General features: G+C 48.6%; 1 protein-coding gene across 1 annotated transcript in view; it reads left to right on the plus strand.

Annotated features, from left to right (window-relative positions):
* Ttll6 (tubulin tyrosine ligase like 6) overlaps positions 1 to 21267 on the plus strand; it is a 33476-nt gene extending 12209 nt beyond the window's left edge. Inside the window, 7 exon segments of the mRNA XM_004655530.2 lie at positions 5211 to 5436; positions 7158 to 7333; positions 8812 to 9000; positions 9952 to 10129; positions 11184 to 11462; positions 19325 to 19694; positions 20996 to 21267. Coding sequence (XP_004655587.2) covers positions 5211 to 5436; positions 7158 to 7333; positions 8812 to 9000; positions 9952 to 10129; positions 11184 to 11462; positions 19325 to 19694; positions 20996 to 21267 — 1690 coding nt within the window.
* Positions 21268 to 22240: the final 973 nt, after the last annotated feature.

Consider the following 22240-nt stretch of genomic DNA (forward strand, 5'->3'; position numbering starts at 1 on the left):
TCAGCCACTGTGAATGAACTCCAAACGCATGCGCCCCCTTGTGTGCATGTGTGACATTGCATGCTTACATCCCTTTGCGTCTGGCTATGTGGGATCTGGAAATTCGAACACACATTCTTAGGCTTCACAGGCAAATGCCTTAACCCGTAAGCCATCTTTCCAGCTGAGACTGACCTGGAATTAGTCTCAGGCTGACCTTGAACTCACAGTGATCCTCTTACCTCAGCCTCTCGAGTGCTGGGGTTAAAGGCGTGCACCACTATGCCTGGCCTAGTATTTTTTTTAATCTATTATGCCAGAGATCCAATCCCGGTTCCTCACACAAGTGATCGACCACGTAAGCCCTCACGGACCGCCCCATGACCTCCTCTGTCTTTAGTCCTCTCCCCGGCCCCTCTGCTGTTCTTTGGATCCCTTCTCTGTCAGAGCAGTTATCTGGCCCCAGGGCCTCCTCCCTGGCCTGTCTTGGCTCAGCCTTTCTTCCCTGGAGGCCTATCTCTCCTTGGCAAGTATGCCAGAGAGCTTGCTTTTATTACACTCCGCAAGAACCCCCTCAGCCATGAAGGGGTTAATCCACTCATGAGGTCAGAGCCCTCCCGGAGGCCCTATCTCCCAGCACCGCGGGCCGCGTTCCCACACACGAACTTTTGGTTACACTTTCAAACCAGAACATGTCCTGGCATTTGGTATGAGTCCCGTACTGCCAGACAGAGTTGTCCCTTCCTCCACTGCTTCCTTTTTCCTTTCTTTCTTCCTCCTTCCTTCTCTCTCTCTTTTTTTTTTTTTTAGATGTGGTCTCTCACTATGTGGCCCAAGCTGGCATTGCACCCAGCCCTTCTCCCCATTCTGAGACAATCTCCTCATTCTGACCCTCTCGCCTGCCCCAAAGTTGGCAACTGAGGCCACCCACGTGCACTCCCAGTAGCAGGAGTAGCACTCGAATCAGCAAGAGAAGGCACTGCCAGCCTGGTGGGACTCTGAGGCGGACACCCCCCTCATGATTCCGTGTGCCTGGCGCGTGGCTGGGGTTACGATGCATTGACTCACCGCTGGACGTTGTGAAATCTTGAGTCATCGAGAGGCGGTCGAGCTGTTTTGTAGCATGTTATAAGAACTCTGGGCAGTGTGGAATCTATTTCAGGAAATTTTATTTCTCAATTAGGCAAATTAAGTATTTTTTTTTCCACTACAAGAGATTGGCTTCTAGCAATCTGGAAAATCCATTTCTGTGTAACATCCCATTCCCTGCCAAGGGCTGGCAGAGAAAGTGGCCTTGGTGCTGCCCAGCCTTTGCTGGTCTGTCCGTACCTACATGCGCATGTGCCAATTCCAAGGACCCTCTGCAGGCTTCCGGGGGGGGGGGGGGTAGGTGGATGCTTTACTTCATTGCCTAAAGCTGTGTGTGGGTAGCAGTCCCTTAGCAAAGCTCACCTGGGGTTGGAGAGATGGCTCAGCGGCTAAGGTGTTTGCCTGCAAAGCCTAACAACTTGGGTTAAATTTTCCAATACCCTTGTAAGGCCAGCTGCATGGAGTGGTGCATGCATGTGGAGTTTGTTTGCAGTAGCTGGAGGCCCTGGTATGCCCATTCTCACACTCTCTCTTTCTCTGTCTCTCTTTTCTCTCTCTCGGCTTGCAAATGAAAAACAAAACAAAGCCGGGCATGGTGGCACACACCTTTAATCCCAGCACTTGGGAGGCAGAAGTAGGAGGATCACCATGAGTTTGAACTCACCCTGGCGCTACATAGTGAATTCCAGGTCAGCCTGGGCTAGAGTGAAGCCCTACCTCAAAAAACATACAAACAGAAATTACAACAACAACAATAACAACAACAAAAAGTTCTGGCTGGCTAACCTGCTCCCTCATTTTTAAAAATTTAATTTAATTTAATTTTTGTTTTATCGAGGTAGGGTCTCACTCTAGCTCAAGCTGACCTGGAATTCAGTCTCAAGGTGGCCTCGAACTCATGGCGATCCTCCTACCTCTACCTCCCGAGTGCTGGAATTAAATAAAGGCGTGTGCCACTATGCCCAGCTCCTCAGTTTGTTTTTTTTTTAATGAGAGAGAGAAAGAATTGGTGCACCAGGGCCTGCAGCCACTGCAATTGAACTCCAGATGCGTGTACCACCTTGTGCAAATGCACGATCTTGTGCATGCATCACCTTGTGTGGCTGGCTTATGTAGGATCTGGGGAGTTGGAGTTGAACATGGGCCTTTAGACTTCACAGGCAAGCACCTTAACCACTAAGCCATCTCTGCAGCCCCCCTTTCTTTGTATGTGTATGTGGTGTATGCACATGCCCGTGGAGGCCAGAGGTTGGTGTATTTATTTGAGAGAGAAAGAAAGAGGAAAATAGAGAGAATGAGTATTCCAGGGCCTCCAGCCCCTGCAAACTAACTCCAGACGCATGCTCCCCCCCTTGTGCATCTGGCTTAGGTGGGTCCTAAGGAATCAAACCTGGATCCTTTGGCTTTGCAGGCACGTACCTTAACTGCTAAGCCATTTGCTCTCCACCTGGTTTCTGGGTCTGAGCCCAGAGCTCACTGCCTTGACTAGCTGCCCTAGCCAGCAGGCCTAGGAATCCTTCCATCACTGCCTGCTCTCCTCAGCACTGGGATTACAGGGACTCATTGCTGTGTCTGGCTTTTACATGGGTCCTGGGGATGTGAGCTTACATTCTCTCACTTGTGCAGCAAGGATTTTACTCACTGAGTCATCTTCCCCACCCCCACCCTGTCCCTGCTTCCTCCTGTTTGAACTTGAGATCCAGTGTTTTGTGTTTTTTTTGAGTCAGGTCTCCCTGTGCAGTCCAGGCTGGCCTTGAACTCATGATTCTTCTGCCTCCTTTTCTCAAGTGTTGGGATTACAAATATGTGCCAGCGTTTAGTGAGACTTTTTTTTCTTCTAGCAGGTCTGTGTATGCACATGCGTGTACAGAGGCGAGCGCCCTGTGTTCTCGCGTGCACAGTCCAGAGCAGCATGTTGGGCGTCCTTGTATCCTTGAGATGGAGTCCCTCGCTGAACCTGGAGCTCTCTGTTTTTTCATTAGACTGGCTGAACAGGGAGGGAGCCCCAGAAATTCTTCTGTCACTGCTGTCTTCAGTCCTGGGGTTACAGACATGCACAACTGTGGCTGGGTTTTTTTTTTTCCCCCATGGGCATTGGGGATTGAACTCCGGTCTTCATGTTTGCATAACATTTACTTTTACCTGATGAATCATCTCCCCACGCCTGAGTGAGGTTTTTGAGCTTCTCAAATGAGCCATGCCTTTTGTTCATTTTATTTTCCTCTCAGCCCTCCCTTTCCTTGCATCTCCTCCTTCCATATCTACACTTCCACTTTGTTTCCTGTACACACGCATGTGCACGTCAGGGAGTGAGAGTCCATCCCCAGTACTGCCTCTTAGATCTTCCTCTGTGCTGCCCACCTTGGAGATAGCTGGATCATCACTCGGGCATTTTCTCATGGACCTGTCTCTGTGAGACAGATATCCTTGGATGTGCTGTGTGATTGGGGGGCCAGCCACCTCAGTCTGCCAAGGGTCTTCCTGGAATGTGGGGCTTTCTGTTCTAAAATTGTAATCGGTGAGGCACTTGCCTGCAAAGCCAAAGGACCCAGGTTCAGTTCCCCAAGATCCTATGTAAGCCAGATGTACAAGGTGGCACATGCATCTGGAGTTCCTTTGCAGGGGCTGGAGGCTGTGATATGCCCATCCTCTGTCTCTCAGATACACACACACACACACACGTATAAATTATATATATTAATATATATATATATATATATATATATATATATATAATTGTAACTGAAGGACTCAGGAATCAGATGGACGCCATGACAGGCTTCAGAGTCCTCAGTAAGCCTAAGTTTCTGTTTCCCAGCAAGATCTAAATTTTTAATCTTCTGGTAAGGCTTAACAGTTACTGAAAACTGATCATGCCATACATTCCTGAAGTCATAAAGTTCAATTCCCCTAGCTCCAGCCCGCCGACCTTGCCGTAAGGGTAGGCTTAACAGTTAAACCGGTTATGCCATACATTATGCCATACAGTCCTGAAGTCATGAGACATTCCTATAGTCATAGATCAGCTCAATTCCCCTAGCTCCAGCCCGCCAACTTTGCCCGCCAAAATCCTAAGCCAACCAGAAGAGTACACTGTTTAAATCAACCAATCATGTACCCATCCCCTTCTTCTGTGTTCAAATCCATGTATCCATCCTCTTCTTCTATGTTCAAATCCCTACAAAAACCCTCCCACTACTCGGGGCTCTTGTACGGATCCACTGAGTTGGTGAAGTCAAGAGACCGAGCTTAAGCCCGAATTAAACCTCCTTGTCCTTACATACGTGTTTGGTTCTCCTTGGTGGTCACTGGGGGTGCCAAGAACTGGGCATAACAGTAACAGTGTAGTTTGCTAGGGACAGTTGGTAGTCTTATCCGAGGAAAAGCCCCTAGGCGGGCCTTTCTCTGTGTGGGCATTCCCAAAACAGATTTCTAGGTCTCTTAGTGTCCTCAGAATCCCCTCAAATGGATTGAGATGTGACCAAGGTGTCAGCGGTCTTTTGTTGTTGTTTTTTTTAAATAATTATTTATGTTTGTTTATTAGTTTATTCATTCATTTGTTTATTTATGACACAGAGGAAGAGAGAGAGATATATGGGTGTGCCAGGGCCTCCTGCCACTGTAAGCTAACTCCAGATGCACGCAACACTTTGCGCATCTGGCTTTACGTGGGTACTGGGGAATTAAACCCAGGTCAACAGGCTTTGCAAGCAAACACTTTCAACTCTCCAGCCCCAGCGTCAGTGCTCTCAAAAGGCTTCCCATGTGCTTCTAAACGTCACCAGAGGCTGAGGAACTGTTGCTTCTGAAGCAAAGCAATGATGTACAGTGTGTGTTTTCATCCCCTGAGCTCTCCATCACATACCCATTCCTTCCCTGCCCCGAAGGTGCTTTCTAGAAAGTACTCAAGCTTCACCTTATATGACTGTGTATCTGTGCCTATCCCAGGGCTCTGGACACCTCAGGGGTTTGGCCCTGTCCCCTCCCATATTGACATAGTCCAGTGTCACTCTGGCTCCTGGGTGTTCATGCTTATTGACTCTGGAGCTCATCTTCTGCAGAAGTTTCTGGTTTTCAGCCTGCCATGGTTTTGGATGGCGAGGAGTAGCTGCCCTGCTTCATGACCTGTATTTCCCTCCCAGGAAACTCTCCACCTTTAACGTGTACATGAAGGCCCAAGGCGTCGATGTGGAGCAGATGTGGAAGTCCATAGAGGATGTCATTATTAAGACGCTCATCTCAGCCCACCCCATCATCAAGCATAACTATCACTCCTGCTTCCCTAGCCACACGCTCAACAGCGCCTGCTTTGAAATCTTGGGCTTCGACATCTTGCTGGACCATAAGCTCAAACCCTGGCTGCTGGAGGTAAGGAAGCTTGGGTGTAAACAGTCCCCGCGACCGACCGACCGGCTCAGTTAGTTTCAGGGACTTCCCGCTCACTTCCCCTGCCACTTCCTGCCACGGTGCTTACTGCCCCAGAGAGGTTTGGCTCTTAGCTGAAAAGTGGCCACCAGAGGGGGATAGATGGCTGGGAATTGCAGAATTCCTCCTGCCTTCCTGAGGCACAGACTTGCCACCGACCTCAGACAAGGAGTCATTCAAAAGACAGCTCTGCCTTTTGCATCAGAGTCGTCCCCCACAAAGGGGTCATTCCCCATCAAAGCTGAGTTGATGATGGTTAGTATCAAGTGGGGAGCTCCCATGCCTGGCCCTTGAGGACCCAAGCTACTCAGTTCCAAGCACCAACATAGGAGCTTGGGGTCTGCTGTCACAGGCTGGGGCACCGCAGGCTGGCCAGTGAGCTTCCCGCCTCTCCCAGAGCCACCAGTGGGAAGAGGAAGAGGACATCTCCAAATGGCCGCTCATCTCCCTGAGACACCCTGAGCCCTCTTGCGCAGCCACGCAGTGCACACCGTGAGGAGCAAAGGCTGTGAGGAGAAGTCAGAGGTGCCAGTGCCAATGCCAGAGCCACACTTCAGCGTCTCACAGCTGTGCATGGAATCCCCGTGCCTTGTCCTCTGAGCTCTTATTCTTAGATGGGAGGGGCAGGGCCATCTGGAGCTCCCACCTCAAGAGCAGAATGAGCTTGTCTGTGTTCTTTCCTTTCTTCTCTCCTGTCCTGTCCTGTCCTTTCCTTCCTTTCTTCCTGTGTTCTTTTTACCTTTATTCACATGTGAGAGGACAGGTATATGTGTGGAGGTCAGAGGACAGCCTCGAACTCTGGTCCTCCCCCTCTGCCATGTTTGAAGCAGGGTCTCTCATCCATTGTGTAGACCCAGTGAGCCGGCCCTCGAGGCCCCCGGCTCCCTCCCTCCTCTCTGGAGAAGCGTGACTGTAGACACTTGGGCTCCTGTCTTCGGCTTCACACGGATTCTGGGATTCAAAGTCAGGTTGCCATGCTTGCACAGCAAGCACTTTTACCCACTGAGCCATCGCCACAGGCCCCGTTTGCTTGTGTGTTCTTTGAGATGGGATGCCACTTTGTAGCCCAGGCTGACTTCATGCTTTTGACCGTCTTCCTGCCTCGGCCGCCCAAGGGCCGAGTTTACATGCATGAGCCGCCACGTGTGGCTCAGCCTGTCCCGTGGGACTTTCCCTCCCACCCTGCTCTGTGGAATGAATGCATGGTGCATGTGAGAGAACACCCACCCACCAGACAGGGGGAGCCAAAGACAGGGCACCCGTCCTGCTCCCAAGGGAGAAAGGACTGAGATAAAAGCTGATGATGGGGCTGGAGAGATGGCTTACTGGTTAAGGCACTTGCCTGCAAAGCCAAAGGACCCAGGTTCAATTCCCCAGTACCCACATGAGCCAGATGTACAAGGTGACACATGTGTCTGGAGTTTGCAGTGCCTCTCTCTCAATAAATAATTAATTTTTTTTAAAGCTGATTATACTGGAGGAAGTTCCGCTTCCTACTTTCCTTATGGTAGCTCCCATCTAGACCTTCTTGTGGCTCCCTTCCGTTCACTTTGGTAGCTGTGACCCTGAGGTGGCCTTTGGCAGCACTGGAGGTAGCGTCTTGACCTTACCTCTGTTTCCACCCTCTACAACCCAGCCCCTAACTGCTGTCTCACCCTTGTTAGGTCAACCATTCTCCAAGCTTCTCCACCGACTCCAAGTTGGATAAGGAGGTGAAAGACAGTCTGCTCTATGACACCTTGGTCCTGATCAACCTGGGAAGCTGCGACAAAAAGAAAGTCTTGGAGGAAGAGAAACAGCGGGGACGGCTCCTGCAGCAGTGTCCTTCTCGGGAGATCAGGTACAGCAGCACCCCCGGAGTCTGGTCAAGAAGGTATCTTGTGCCAGGCGTAGTGGCGCATACCTTTAATCCCAGCACTTGGGAGGCAGAGGTAGAGGGATCACTGTGAGTTGGAGGCCAGCCTGGGATGACAGAGTGAATTCTGGGCCAGCCTGGACTAGAGTGAGACCCTGCCTTGAAAAGAAAGAAAGAAAGAAAGAAAGAAAGAAAGAAAGAAAGAAAGAAAGAAAGAAAGAAAGAAAGAGAGAAAGGAGGGAGAGAGGGAGGGAGGGAGGGAGGGAAGAAGGAAGGAAGGGAGTGTGAATGCGCTGGAGGGATGGTTTACCGATTAAGGTGCTTGCATGCAAAGTCAAGGTACCCATGTTTGATTCCTCAGTATCCACATAAAGCCAGACCAGATGCACAAAGTGGCACATACACGTAGCATTTGTTAGCAGTGGCTAGAGGCCCTGGCATGCCCATTCTCTCTCTCTCTCTCTCTACACACACACACACACACACACACTCACACATACACACACACACATATATAAAATCTGCTTCTCTCTCTCAAATAAATAAAAAAAATTAAAAAGCAGGTACCTTGTTGCTTTTCAGATCCCCCTAAGACCCCTACCCACCCCAGAAGCAGAGCCAGGCAAATCCTTCACGCCTGGATCGGAGGCATTCATGCTCGATGACACTGTCTCTCAGACACTTGCTGGTCTCATGCCTGCCCTGGAAGCTGAGCAGGCAGGAGGTGGAACGTGCTGCTGTGTGGTCCTGGCCTAGCAGCCAAGGAGACTACTCCAGATGGGGAGCTGACTTGCGCAAGCTCAGCTTGCTGGTGACAGCTCTGGACCTCAAGTCCAGTAGTCTGCTGCCTGAGATCCCAGGGTGCCTGGCACCTTAGTGCCATCTCTAGTTTCCTCAAGAAGGAGGCTACAGCATCACATCCATCACACCTACGGACTCCTCGCTCTTACCTACTTAGCTTGGGTAGCTCAGTGACTCCAGGTTTCCTTGCTCTAAAGGGGGCTACGGCTCCCTACCTGACCTCCACCTCCCTAAGGGGCTGGGAGGAAGAACAAGATCAGCACAGCTCATAAAGGCTCGTTAAGCTCATCTAAGAAGCCCTCAAAGTTAGCAAAAACACAAGCTGCCGTTCTCCAGAGGAGGGTAATGAGGGCAGTGAATGGGAAGGTGGCGACAGTCTGCTTGGACGGACTAAGCCAAGGGGGAATTGGGTTTTCCTTGTAACAGGAGAGAATCTGGGGAGCTGTCAGAAAGACTCCTAACCAGCCCTTACTGCAGTTGTGACATTGGCTGTCCCAAGAGGGCTAGAATCCCCTTGCAAGGAAACATTCTTGCTTTTATTTAACAAATACTGATCAACCACTATTATGTTCAAGGCCTCCATCTGGCCCTAGATGACACCCAGCTTGCACATGTCCCTTCCAAAAATCTTAACTGCAGCCCTGCATTCTGCTTCCCAACAGGATGGAGGAGGTCAGGGGTTTCCAGGCAGCGCGGATTCAGAAAACTGAGAAATACGAGATGGAAAACTGTGGAGGGTTCCGACTGATTTATCCCAGCCTGAATTTGGAGCAGTACGAGAAGTTCTTCCAGGACAATAGCTCCCTCTTCCAGAATACTGTCGCTTCCAGGGCTCGGGAGCTGTGTGCCCAGTAAGAAGACTCCTCAACTGAGGCGGTCAGGGTGTGTGGGGCTTGAGCTGCTTGTGTGGATGGCTTAAGGTGTCAGGGAGAGTCCCATGCTTCAGTTCCCAACTTCGTTATTGCTAAAGGAACACTTGCTCTGGTCTTCCGAGAGCAGGGACTGGAAGATTCCCTAGCACAGGGCATCATTAAATAGACCGTCTCCAAGCCGGGCGTGGTGGCGCACGCCTTTAATCTCAGCACTCCAGAGGCCGAGGTAGGAGGATCGCCGAGAGTTCAAGGCCATCCTGAGACTCCATAGTGAATTCCAGGTCAGCCTGAGCCAGAGTGAGACCCTACCTCGAAAAACCAAAAAAAAAAAAAAAAAAAATAGACCGTCTCCTGTTTTTAGAGAATACACTCCCCGACGGCTGGCTCATGGATCACGATGGTATGAGATCTACAGGCTGGAAAGGAGAGTCATCCCATCGGGCCAGTTGCCACTAAGCACCTCATTTATGAAGGGGAAGTCAGAACAGAGAGGGGATCACGTAGCAAGATGATATCAGAAGGACTAGAACTATCCATCCTCTTGGTTCTCGAGGCTGTGATGTCATTGGAGTGTACACCACCTGCCCTCCCCTCCCAGGGTCCACTGGCCAGAGAACCTGGCATATGAAATGGTCCAACCAGGGAGCCCCTGCTTAGTAGAACTCGGACCCTCTTCCTAGTAGCTGCTGTGGATGAGAACCAGCTGCTGGGAAGTAGAGAAGGAATGCGGGAATGGTAGAATGGAGACCAGCCCCCTTAAGGTGCCTCTGTCCTTGAGAGGCCGCTCATCCTCACCGGGTTCCTTGACCTTCAGCACCCGTCAGGGAAGAGGAGATGGGGCACTCTGTCTCTCCATTTCCATGTGTCTATCCCTCAGGGAGACTGCCTGTCTTGATCACCCACAACACTAACTGGCTTCTCCATGGACAGGCAACTGATTCAGAAGCTGAGGCAGAAACAGCAGAAGAAAACCTTCCAAACGAAAGAGAAGAAGGTGGAGACGCAGGGGGAGTCGGCCGGCGAACAAGTGCGAGTCAGGCGAGCGAGGAGCTGGCGACCCCCGCAGGAAGAGCAGACACACAAGACCACCACCCATGCCCAGAAACAAGTAAACCTGGACGGGAGGGGAGCATGCATGCCCAGGGCCCTGCCCCAGCTGAGGCCGGTCCATGGGGGGATGCCCAGGAGACCTCTACTCCGGGCTCAGACATACTGACGAGGCGCTGGACCACGGGAGAAGGGCCTGGAAGGCACACGGAGCCCGGTCTCCGTCAGAGGACCCCTCCACCCTGGTAGCAGCAGGTCCTCAGTGGTCTGCCCTGACCTCTAGGAATAAGAAGCCCGGCTGTGCCCGGAGGTGGAGTCTGACCCCTTGCTGGGAGCAGGCTCCAGGACAATGTGTACGCATGTCTTCATCTCCAGCTTGGGTGGGAATGCACAGCCCCCCCCAGCAGACCACCAAGAAGAGCTGCTGGGAGGCAGGACCCTGAGAACATTACATGGGGATGACTGGCTACAACTGGGTGCCCCCCACCTGCTCTCTGCACAGGGTGGCCTGGCTCCCAGAGCTCTGGCTTCCACCTTCTCTGCCTACTGTTCTCTTCTGCCCGTGGGAAGACGCAGTTGACTCTCTTGGCTTTGTTTGTTTTGGAGACAGGGTTTCACTCTGGAGCCCTGCTGACCAGCTTGGAGCTCTCTCTCTCTTTGTAGACCAGGCTGGCCTCTTAACTTACTGTGGCCCTCCTGCTTCTGCCTCCCGAGTGCTGGGATTATTGGCATAAAGTACTATGCCTGAGCATTTCTTTTATCTTGAAGACTCACTTGGAAACACAGGATTAGAGCAAAATTTGGGATTATTTTAGACTTTGCTGAGGTCACAAGACCCTCTGAGAAATTGATCCGAGCTGTGAGTCTCTTGCCCTACAGCATATGTATACCACGTTAAATGTAAGACTCAAATGACAAAAGACCACGTGAAGCCACCCACGAGCCCTGTGAGGGTCCTGGGAGTCCAGGCTGAGAGCCTCAAATTAGACGCCCAGTGGTGATGGCTGTTTTCCTTTCCCTTCAACTCCTTAGCACCTACTCTGGGGTGTAGATGGATCTGGGACTGAACAGAGCTGGGTTCCCATAGCCTGTGTCTTTGGTTTCCTCCTTCCCAGTACTTCCGGCCATTGGCGTTAGTGTCCTGCACAACTGGCTTGTTCTTGAGTGTCAGAGGCATAAAGAAAGAGGAAACAGAGAGTAGCCTTGACCAGGAGGCCCCCAAGAAGAAGGTCGACTCGGTTCCCCACAAGCCTGCTCCCGTGAGGCACTACAGGTCTGTTCCTGACCTGAGGAGTTCAAGTCTCGACAGTTTGGGGATAGAGCTCTGTAAGGCCAGTTCCCAAGTCAAAGAAGTCAAGTCCGCCTTTGCCATGAACATTCTTGACAGCACTATGGTAAACAGAGGCCTGAGAGCCGGGCGGGGACTGGTGAATCTTGCTTTCTGGTTCCTTCTCTATCTTGACTTTATGGCTCTGTGAGAAACACACTGAGCCTCCTAGAGTCTGTTTCCCTATTTCTTTTTTGTTATTTTATTTCAGTTATTTATTTGAGACAGAGAAAGGGGTGGAGGAGAATGGGCACACCAGGGCCTCCAGCCATTGTAAAAGAATTCCAAATGCATGTGCCGCCTTGTGCATCTGGCTTATGTGGGTACTGGGGAATTGAACCTGGGTCCTTAGGCTTTGCAGGCAAATGCCTTGTCCACTAAGCCATCTCTCCAGCCCTGTTTTTACTTTTTGATATGTGTGTATAGAGGATGTGTGCTGTGCTGTGTGATGTGATGTTTGTATTACGCTCATGTGTGTGTGAAATGTGTGAGTCCTGTGTATGCTGAGGCCAAAGGATAATGTCAAGCGTCCTTCTCGGGCTGCCCATCTCTTTTCTTTTCTTTTTTTTTAAATTTTTTTGTTCATATTGATTTATTTGAGTGTGACAGAGAGAGAGAGAGAGAGAGAGAATGGGCGTGCCAGGGCTTCCAGCCACTGCAAACGAATTCCAGACGCGTGCGCCCCCTTGTGCATCTGGCTAACGTGGGTCCTGGGGAATCGAGCCTCGAACCGGGGTCCTTAGGCTTCACAGGCCAGCACTTAACCACTAAGCCATCTCTCCAGCCCCCATCTGTTTTCTTGACATAGAATCCCTCACTCTTCACAGAGCTGCCTGTTTTTTGTTTGTTTGTTTGTTTGTTGTTGTTGTTTGCTTTTTCTGTTAGCAAGTCCCCGTGATTCTTGCGTTTCCTCCTTCTCCTGCAGGACTGGCATTACAGTCGTGTGTGGCCATGCCCAGAAAGGGCTCTTAACTGCTAAGCCCATCTGGCTTCCATCTCCTAAGTGCTAGAATTACAGGCATGAACCAATACACTCAGCCATCCCATGACCTTCCTATAGGGACACCAGTCACTGCATTTAGGCTCCACCTTAATCCAGTATAACCTCATCCCAACAACTTCCTATATCTTCAGAGATGCTCTCTTCAAATAAACTCACTTTCTGAGGTTCCAGAGCTACATGAATTTCTCCTTAACCGTGTGTTTCAAGCTCCACTGGAGTATGGGAAGCTTTTGAAGGAGAGCAAACGTTTGTAAACCCCCACTATAAAATTATTTTTATGAGGTAGGTATGGTGATCCTCAGGGGGCTGAGGCAGGAGGATTGCCAAAGCTCTAGCACCTAGGTTCAGTCTGGCGCATCTTCAACAGGTATGTTTTCATAAGTATACACAAGCACAGAACTAGATACAAATCTTTATACAATCAGGCCTCCACCGTTGAGTGCATAGGCTTAACCATGTATGCATTGAAATTCATGTTTTAAGGGCTGGAGAGATGGCTCATTGGTTAAGTTGCTTGCCTACAAAACCTAAGAACCCGGGTTCAGTTCCTCAATATTCGTGTAATGCCAGATGCACAAGGTGGTGTGTGCATCTGGAGTTCATTTGCAGTGGCTATAGGCCCTGGCATGCCCATTCTCTCTCTATTTGCCTCTCTTTCTCTGTCTCTCTCTCATAAATAAATAAATGAAAATTGCGTTTTAAACAATTACATATTTATTTAACACAAAGACTTTATTTATTTATTTATTGGGTGTTTTTTTTTTTTTTTTTTGAGGTAGGGTCTCATTCTGGCCCAGGCTGACCTGGAGTTAACTATGTAGTCTCAGGGTGGTCTTGAACTCATGACAATCCTCCTACCTCTGCCTCCCAAGTGCTGGGATATAAGGCGTGCACCACCACGCCCGGCTAAGACTTTATTTTTGCAGTACTAAAGGTATGCCTTGGGCATACTAGGCATGTGTTGTTGCTGAAATTACATCCTAAGCCCTTGTTATTTATTTATTTTGGTTTTTAAAAAAATTTTGTTTATTTTTATTTATTTATTTGGCAGTGAGAGAGAAAGAAGCAGATAGAGAGAGAGAGAGAGAGAGAGAGAGAGGGAGAGAGAGGGAGAGAATGGGCACAGCATGGCCTCCAGCCACTGCAAATGAAATCCAGACGCGTGTGCCCCCTTGTGCATCTGGATTATGTGGGTCCTGGGGAATTAAACCTCAAACCGGGGTCCTTAGACTTCACAGGCAAGCACTTAATCACTAAGCCATCTCTCCAGCCCTATTTTGGTTTTTAAAATTATTTTTATTTATTGATTGATTAGAGACAGCATGAGAGAGAGAGGGAGAGAGAGAATGTATGTGAAAATGGGCATGCCAAGGCCTCTTGCCACTGCAAACAAGTTCCAGATGCATGTGCCACCATGTGCATCTGGCTTACATGGGACCTGGAGAATTGAACCGGAATCCTTAGGCTTCACAGGCATGTGTCTTAACCACTAAGCCATCTCTCCAACCCCTGTTTTAATTTTTTGAGGTGGGGTCTTACTCTAGCCCAGGCTGACTTGGAATTCAAGAGGGTAATCTCAGGCTGCCCTCAAACTCACAGTGACCCTCCTACTTCTGCCTCCTGAGTACTAGGATTAAAGGTGTGCACCACTATGTCTGACTCTAAGCCCTTGTTTTTGAGACAGGGTTTTGACTATAGCTTGGACTGTCCTTGAATTTAGGAATCTTCTGCCTGTGTCCTGGATTATAGGCATGTGTCACCACACCCAGCATCAACACTATACCCTAGGTAATATAGTGTAATAACTATTTGGTAGCAATTACATTGTATTAGGCATTATAAACAATGTAGAGATGATTTGAAACTCAAGGGTAGCCTGGTGTGGTGGTACATACCTACAGTCCTAACACTTGGGAGGTGCAAGCAGGAGGATCAGGAGTTCAAGGTCATCTAAAAATCCAAAAACATAAATAAATAAAAATTAAAGGGGGGCTGGAGGGATGGCTTAGCAGTTAAGACATGTGCCTGCAAAGCCAAAGGACCCAGGTTCGATTCCCCAGGATCCATGTTAGCCAGGTGCACAAGGGGGTGCACATGCCTGGAGTTCGTTTGCAGCGGCTGGAGGCCCTGCTGCGCCCATTCTCTCTCTCTCTCCCTCTTTCTCTGATAAATACATACATACATACATACATATATGACAAACCCAAAGCAATAAAGCATGTGTACGATATGTACAGGCTATCTGTGAATACTACTCCATTTTATATTAAAGACTTGCTCGTCCTTGGATTTTGGTATCCGTGGAGGAAGGTGTTCCTGTAGTCAGCCTTTCTTAGACTCCAAAGGACAAATACATTTATAGATCTTCTGCAACCATAAACCAAGCCAGAATAAACAGCACCAATGAATTTTTTAAAAAATTAATATAGGACTGGGGAGATGGCTCAGTGGATAAAGTGCTTGCCATGGAAGCGTGTGTACCTGGATTTGAATTCCCAGAACTCATGTAAAAAGACAGATACGGGAGCTGATGCCTGTAATCCCAACCTGCTATGGCACCCCCGGAAGCTCTTGGCCCAGCTAGCCAGGCCCTCAGTGACAAACACAAGGGATTCTGCCTCAAATAAGGTAGGTGAGGACTGACATCCAAGGTTGTCCTCTGACCTCCACACACACACTAAAAAAAAAATTAAAAAAAAAAAGATTAGCCGGGTGTGGTGGTGCACGCCTTTAATTCCAGCACTCGGGAGGCAGAAGTAGGAGGATCATTGTTGTAAGTTTGAGGCTACCCTGAGACTACATAGTGAGTTCCAGGTCAGCCTGGGCTAGAGTGAGACCCAACCTTGAAAAACCAAAAAAAGAAAAAGAAAAAAAGAAAAAAGATTAAAGCAGGTGTGGTACACCTGTAATCCCAGTACTCTGGAGGTAGAGTCAAGAGGATCAGAAGTTCAGGGTGGTCTTCCACTCCAGAATGAGTTTGAAGCCAGTGTAGGATGCCATGAAGCCCTTTCTAAAAGCAAAAATGAAACCAAAAAATGTGGCAATTGATATTTTATGTTTATAAAAACAAAATTGCCATAAAACCTGGTCCCCACCACTCTGCTGCAGGTCCCTTTGTGTTGGTCACTCTGAGCCCCACCAAGGGCCAAGGAGCAACCACTGGAAGTGCTGGGAAATTGTCAGCACTCCTGGAACTTTGCCTGGTCCAAGTCCACTAGGGAGTGGTCCAGTATTTTTCAAAATTCTTTTTTTTTTTTTTTTTGATTTTTTGAGGTAAGGTCTCCCTCTAGCCCAGGCTGACCTGGAATTCACTATGTAGTCTCAGGGTGGCCTCGAACTCACGGCAATCCTCCTACCTCTGCCTCCCAAGTGCTGGGATTAAAGGTGTGCGCCACCACGACCGGCTCAAAATTCTTAAACTATAGCCCACAGTAAGAAATCTACTTTATTTTATAATCCATCACATATGTAATACACAAGTGGAAGAAAGGTCCTAAAACAATGCTTAGCCACACTGCATGCAGGAGATCATTTGATGTCTATTCTAGGCGTGTGTGTTTGTTAGTCATCAGCTCCAAGCTGCACAGGAAAGGGTCGCCTTTGTGTGCATGTGTGTATACTGGCTGTTACAAACAAATAAATGCCAGTAACGCCGGCTGTGAGGGCTTTGAGTTTTCCTGCCTCTGCTCCCCATGGTCATAGGTGCCTTGGGATCACGAACGCACGCACCACGCTGCAGTCGGTTAGGTTAGCCGTGGGTGCCAGGGAGGGTCGCACTCACCCAGGGAGGCTTCGTGAGCAAGCATCTTCCCCCGGCTCCCCCTCCATGGAGACCCCGGGTCTCCCAGGCTTCTCTGACCGCATTACCCTCCTGGCCTGTAGTTGGTAAAGCCGTGGCTTTCGGCTGCCTGAGCCACAGGGACCGACGCCGTCCTTGGACGAGGTAGTGCGAAGCTGCAAATCCCACCGCTTACAGCTCCTTTCCAAGAATAAGTTCCAACATCTAGTCCGCCCTATCAGGTTTCCAAACTACGGCGCGCCGCTGCCTTCGATTCTCCTTCATGACAAACAGGACTATGCCATAATGAATCTCCTCAGTTTCTTTGCCTTTGAGGCAGGGTCTCATGTAGCCCACGGTGGCCTCCAACTGGCTATGTAGCTATGGATGACCTTGAACTTACTGATCCTCCTGCCTCTGCCTCTGCCTCTCGAGTGCTGGATTATAGGTGTGTGCCACCGCATCTGGTGTTATGTGGTGCTGGGGCGTCAAACCCAGGGTTTCATGCATGTTAGGCAAGTGCTCCACCGTCTGAGCCACGTCACCTCCCCCAAGCCTGAATCTGTGTGTGCGGGTGCACCAGGGCCTCTCACCACTGTGAATAACGACAGCTGCTCCTGCCACTTTTTGTGACTGGCTTCTATGAGTGACTTGGGATTGAGCCTACACCAGCAGGCTTTGCGAGCGAATGCCTTTAACCCTTGAACCATCATCCCACCCCCCGCATTTGTTTTATATCGTGATAAGAAATGTGCTCTATAAAGTTAACCATTTAATCCCTTTTAAGGGTGCATGCCTTAAGAACAGTCGCAATTTGTGCAATGATTGCTACCATCCATTTCCAGAATATTTTCATCAAACAGAAACACGGCTAGTTAAACGTAGTTCTCTGTTCTCTCCTTTCTGCATCTCTGGGAGCTTCTATTTTGCTTTTATTTTCTGTCACCATGAATACTATTGCTCTCTCTATCACATATAAATAAGCTCATTTTTTCTTTTCTTTTTTTTAAGGTAGGGTCTTGCTGTAGCTCAAGCTGATCTGGAATTCCCTATGTAGTCTCAGGGTGGCCTCAAACTCACAGCAATCTTACTACTTCTGCCTCCCAAGTGCTGGGATTGAAGGCGTGTGCCACCACGTCTGTCTATTCCATTATCCTTTTTTTTTTTTGTCAAGGTAGGATCTCGCTGTAGCTCAGGCTGACCTGGAATTCACTATGTAGTCTCAGGGTGGCCTGGAATTCATGGCAATCCTCCTACCTCTGCCTCCTGAGTGCTGGGATTAAAGGCGTGTGCCATCATGCCTGGCTTTCCATCATCTCTCAATGTGACTGATTACAATGTGCCACAAATGTCTCTCTTAATTTTGCTGGCTAGCTTCAACATGGATAACTAGTGTCCAGATTATTACACTTAGCATAAGGTTTTCAAGGTTCACTGATGCCATAGCTTGTATCAGCATTTCCTCTTTGTCGAAGCTGGATAACATTTCATTCTGCATACGTTCCACATGTTGTTTCTCCCTTTTACCTGTTCTTGGCCATTTAGACCATTTCTATCCTTTGGCACTGCTGAGAGCATTGATGCACACAATTGTAAGGAGTTATCTAGTAACTTACTTAGCATATATACCTAGCAGCAGAATTGCTGAGTCATGGGTATTTTTTTTTTTTAATTTGGAATCTTATCTTACTAATTATTTCTAGGTGGTTTAGGGTAGCCAGAGCAATACACATTCTCAAATCAGAAGGGGTCTATATCCCATTTACCTATCATTACTGGCATTATTTAGCTTTCTAGTTTGGGTCAGTCTGACAGCTATAAAATTATACCTGGTTTCCCTTTTGCCAATGTCTAATGTTTATAATCTTTCTCACTATTATTTTAAAATATTTATTTATTTATTTGGTGAGAGAAAGAGAAACTATGGGCACACCAGAGCCTCCTGTCCCTGCAAATGAACTTCAGATACATGTGCCACTTTGTGCATGTGGCTTTACATGGGTCCTGGGGAATTGAATCCAGGCTGTCAGACTTTGCAAACAAGTGCCTTGAGCCACTAAGCAGTCTCCCAAGCCCAATCTTTTTCTGCAAGCAGAGAGATAGAAGAGAGACAGACAGAGGGAATGAATGGGTGCACTAGGGTCTCCAGCCACTGCAAACGAACTCCAAATGCATGTGCCACTTTGTGTGTCTGGCTTTATGTGGGTACTGGGAAATTGAACTCAGGTCCTTAGGCTCTGAAAGCAAACACCTTAACAAGTGAGCCATCTCTCTAGCCCCAATCTTTCTGGTTTTTTCAAAATTTTTTTTAGTTGAGAGCAACAGAGAAACTGAGAGCAATGGTGCGGGGGGGAGGGGAGGGAATGGGCGCACCAGGGCCTCCAGCCACTACAAAGGAACTCCAGATGCGTGTGCCCCCTTGTGCATCTGGCTAACGTGGGTCCTGGGGAATTGAGCCTCGAACCAGGGTCCTTAGGCTTCACAGGCAAGCGCTTAACTGCTAAGCCATCTCTGCAGCCAAATCTTTCTCATTTTTAAAGGCCTCTAAGAGAAGCTGTGGATTCCTATCACCATCTTACCTTACCTGCCTTAGTGCTTAGCCAGTTCATCATCACAAAAAGCATTCTGCCCTAGATCTTTTTTGCTACTGATAACCTCAACTCTTACTTTACCATTTAAACCATTCCCACTCATTTCCTTCAAGAAGAGCAGGGCCTGGAGAAATTGCTTAGTGGTTAAGGCGCTTGCCTGTGAAGCCTAAGTACCCTGGTTCAATTCCCCAGTACCCATGTAAGCCAGATGCACAAGGTGGTGCATGTGTCTGGAGTTTATTTGCAGTGGCTGGAGGCCCTGCTGTGTGCCCATTCTGTCTCTCTCTCTCTCTCTCTCAAATAAATAATATTTTTAAAAAAAAAAAACAAGGCTGGGAGTGGTGGCGCAAGCCTCTAATCCCAGCACTCAGGAGGCAGAGGTAGGAGGATTGCTGTGAGTTCGAGGCCACCCTGAGACTACATAGTGAATTCCAGGTCAGCCTGGGCTAGCATGAGACCCTACCTCAAAAAATCAAAATGAGAGAGAGAGAGAGAGAGAGAGTAGGAAGGAGCCCTCTACTTTTTGCAGTCTCCTCGCAGGCTGTTTTCTCTTTCAGCCCTCGTCCTCAGTAGAAACACCCTCAGAATGTGCCACCCGGATCTCAACCTCTCTGGAATCTCTGACAAACTTGAGTCTGACCACCAGCCCTGAACTAGACAGCCCAGACAGTGTCAGGATGGTATCCTCTATGTGCAAGCAGCCGAAGACCCCCCAGAAGTTTGTCCAGGAGAAAACATCAAAATCTTCCATGTCTGTAAAACCCCAGAACTTCTCACACCATTTGGATCCAAGCTGGGCCTTGCTAAAGAGCAACATGAGGAGACAACATCTGATGTCAGAACTACTGTACAAGATTCAGATGAGGAGGAAGGCCTCCTTGTTCCGACCTCACTACATCCCACAGCCGGTGCTGAGTGTCCAGTCACGTGAGTGTTGGTGTCCGTTGAGGGGGGAGGTTGCCAGGAGCTTATGTGTGGTGGTCCACTTTCTGTTGCTGTGATACAAAATACCTGAGATCATTAACTGTAAAGAGAAAAAGGTTGCTTTGGTTTGTGACTTTCTAAGTCAAGTCTGTGACTGGGCAGACCTGTTGCTCTTTAGGCCTTTGGTGGGGGTGCTGGGTGGGGATCATGAGGTGGAACAAAGCCACTCATCTTATAAGTAGGAAGTAGAAATAGGAAAAGGAAGGGGCCACGGTCCCATCATCTTCCTTAAGGGTGTGTACTTAATGACCTAAAGATCTTTCACTAGCCCCCACCCCCTCTTGGTTCCACAGCCTTTCAATAGCACTAGGCCTTTAGAGATATTTATTAGTGCCAGGCATGGTGATGCACACCTTTAATCCCAGCACTTGGGAAGCAGAGGTAGGAGGATCACCATGACTTCAAAGCCAGCCTGAAACTACAGAGTGAATTTCAGATCACCCAGGGCTAGACCAAGATCCTACCCCCCCCAAAAAAAAAACAACATATATACATAATTTATTTAAGAGAGAGGGGTAGAAGGGAAGAAGGGAAAGAGAGAGAGAGAGAGAGAGAAGCAGCACGCCAGGACCTCCTGCCACTATAAGCAACCTCCAGATGCATGTTCCAGTTTGTGCATCTGGATTTATGTGGGCACTGGGGAATTGAACAGGGGTCTTCATGCTTTTCAAGCAAGCACCTTTAACTGCTAAGCCATCGCTCTAGCCCAGCACCAATCCTTTAACCTGGGTCTAACACCAGCCACAAAAAGACCCAAACTACTGCCAGGCATGGTGGTTTACACCTTTAATCCCAGCACTCAGGAGGCAGAGGCAGGAGGATTGCTGCAAGTTTGAGGCCACCCTGAGACTCCATAGTGAATTCCAGGTCAATCTGGACTAGAGTGAAAAAAACCCTACCTCAAAAACAAAACAAAACAAAACAAAAAAGGACCCAAACTATAGCATCAGTGGGAAGAGGAACATGAGAAACAGGTCCAATGTTTAGGGATTCCAAGCTTCAAAAAAGGCTTACACAGACCCTTCTTTGGTCCATTCCCTGAGAAAGTCATTAGTCTGAGAAGACAACATACTTCAGTGATGGGCAGGAGAGACTGTGTGGAAGGAAGGCCCCATGGCTGACTCCAGTTCTGAGAGCTTTAGCAAGTTTATTCCCTGGGCGTCTAGTGGGAGACAGCCTTCGCAAGAAATGTGTTCTGACTACAGCAGCACAGATCAATGATGCCGGTGGTTTTGCCTTTTCAGAAAACCCCTTGCTGTCCAGGGAGTGCTGCTCCCACAGCCGCCACAGCTTGGACAAGAAGAGGCCGCTGGATATCCCCTCCCTCCTCCTCCTGAAGAGTCGTCACAACCATGTCAATTCTCTGAATGACCTTCGGGTGGTTGCCACTCAGGCCAGACTAGATCCACGGCCTAGCAGAAGCCATTCAGGGGCTGTGAGGGAACTCAGATACACAGTACGCAAAGATCAGAATCACTGCCTGGTCTCTGACCAAAAAGACTGTGGGAGGAACTAGGTAGGTACCTGGTCATAGTCCCCTGACTGGTGCATGGACAGGTACGCTCTTGGTTTTTCTGGAGTGTTGAGTGTGTGGAAAGATAGATGCATTGGTAAAGACCTGTGGGAAAGTAGACAGTTGAGACATTCTTTAGTCAAAATGTGACTCCTTGCTTTGTGTGTGTGTGTGTGTATGTGTGTGTGTGTGTGTGTGTGTATTTTTAATTTTTTTTTTTTTTTGAGGTAGAGTCTCACTCTAGCCCAGGCTGACCTGGAATTCACTATGTAGTCTTAGGCTGGCCTGAACTCACAGTGATTCTCTTACCCCTGCCTCCTGAGTACTGGGATTAAAGGCATGTGCTACAAAGTCCAGCTATGTCTCTCTTTTTTTTAAGTTTTTAGATTTTTGTTTTGTATTATTATTATTATTTAAATATTTATTTGCAAAAAGAGAGAGAGAGAAGGAAAATGAATGGCGGCCAGGGCCTCTGGCCACTGTACTGCAATTGAACTCCAAATGTGTGTACCATTTTGTGCATCTGGCTTTATATGGGTAATGGGGAATCAAACATGGGTCATTAGGTTCTGCAGGCAGACACTTTAACTGCTGAGCCATCTCTTCAGCCCAGTTTTAAATATTTTATTTTTATTTTTTATTTATTTGGGAGGGAAAGAGAGAGAATGGGAGCGCCAGGGCCTCCAGCCACTGCAAACTGAAGTCCAGACACATGTGTCCCCTTATGCATCTGGCTAACATGGGTCCTGGGGAATGGAACCTGTGTCCTTTGGCTTTGCAGGCAAATGGCTTAACTGCTAAGCCATCTCTCCAGCCCCCAATTTTTATTTATTATTTATTTGCAAGCAGAGAGACAGAGAGAAAGAGAGAGAGAGCAAGCGAGCATGGGTGTGCCAGGGCCTCTTGATACTGCAAATGAATTCCAAACACATGCACCACTTTGTGCATCTGGCTTTACAGAGTATTGGGGATTTGA

The sequence above is a fragment of the Jaculus jaculus genome, chromosome 9, assembly GCF_020740685.1.
Source record: "Jaculus jaculus isolate mJacJac1 chromosome 9, mJacJac1.mat.Y.cur, whole genome shotgun sequence".
Taxonomy (NCBI): domain Eukaryota; kingdom Metazoa; phylum Chordata; class Mammalia; order Rodentia; family Dipodidae; genus Jaculus; species Jaculus jaculus.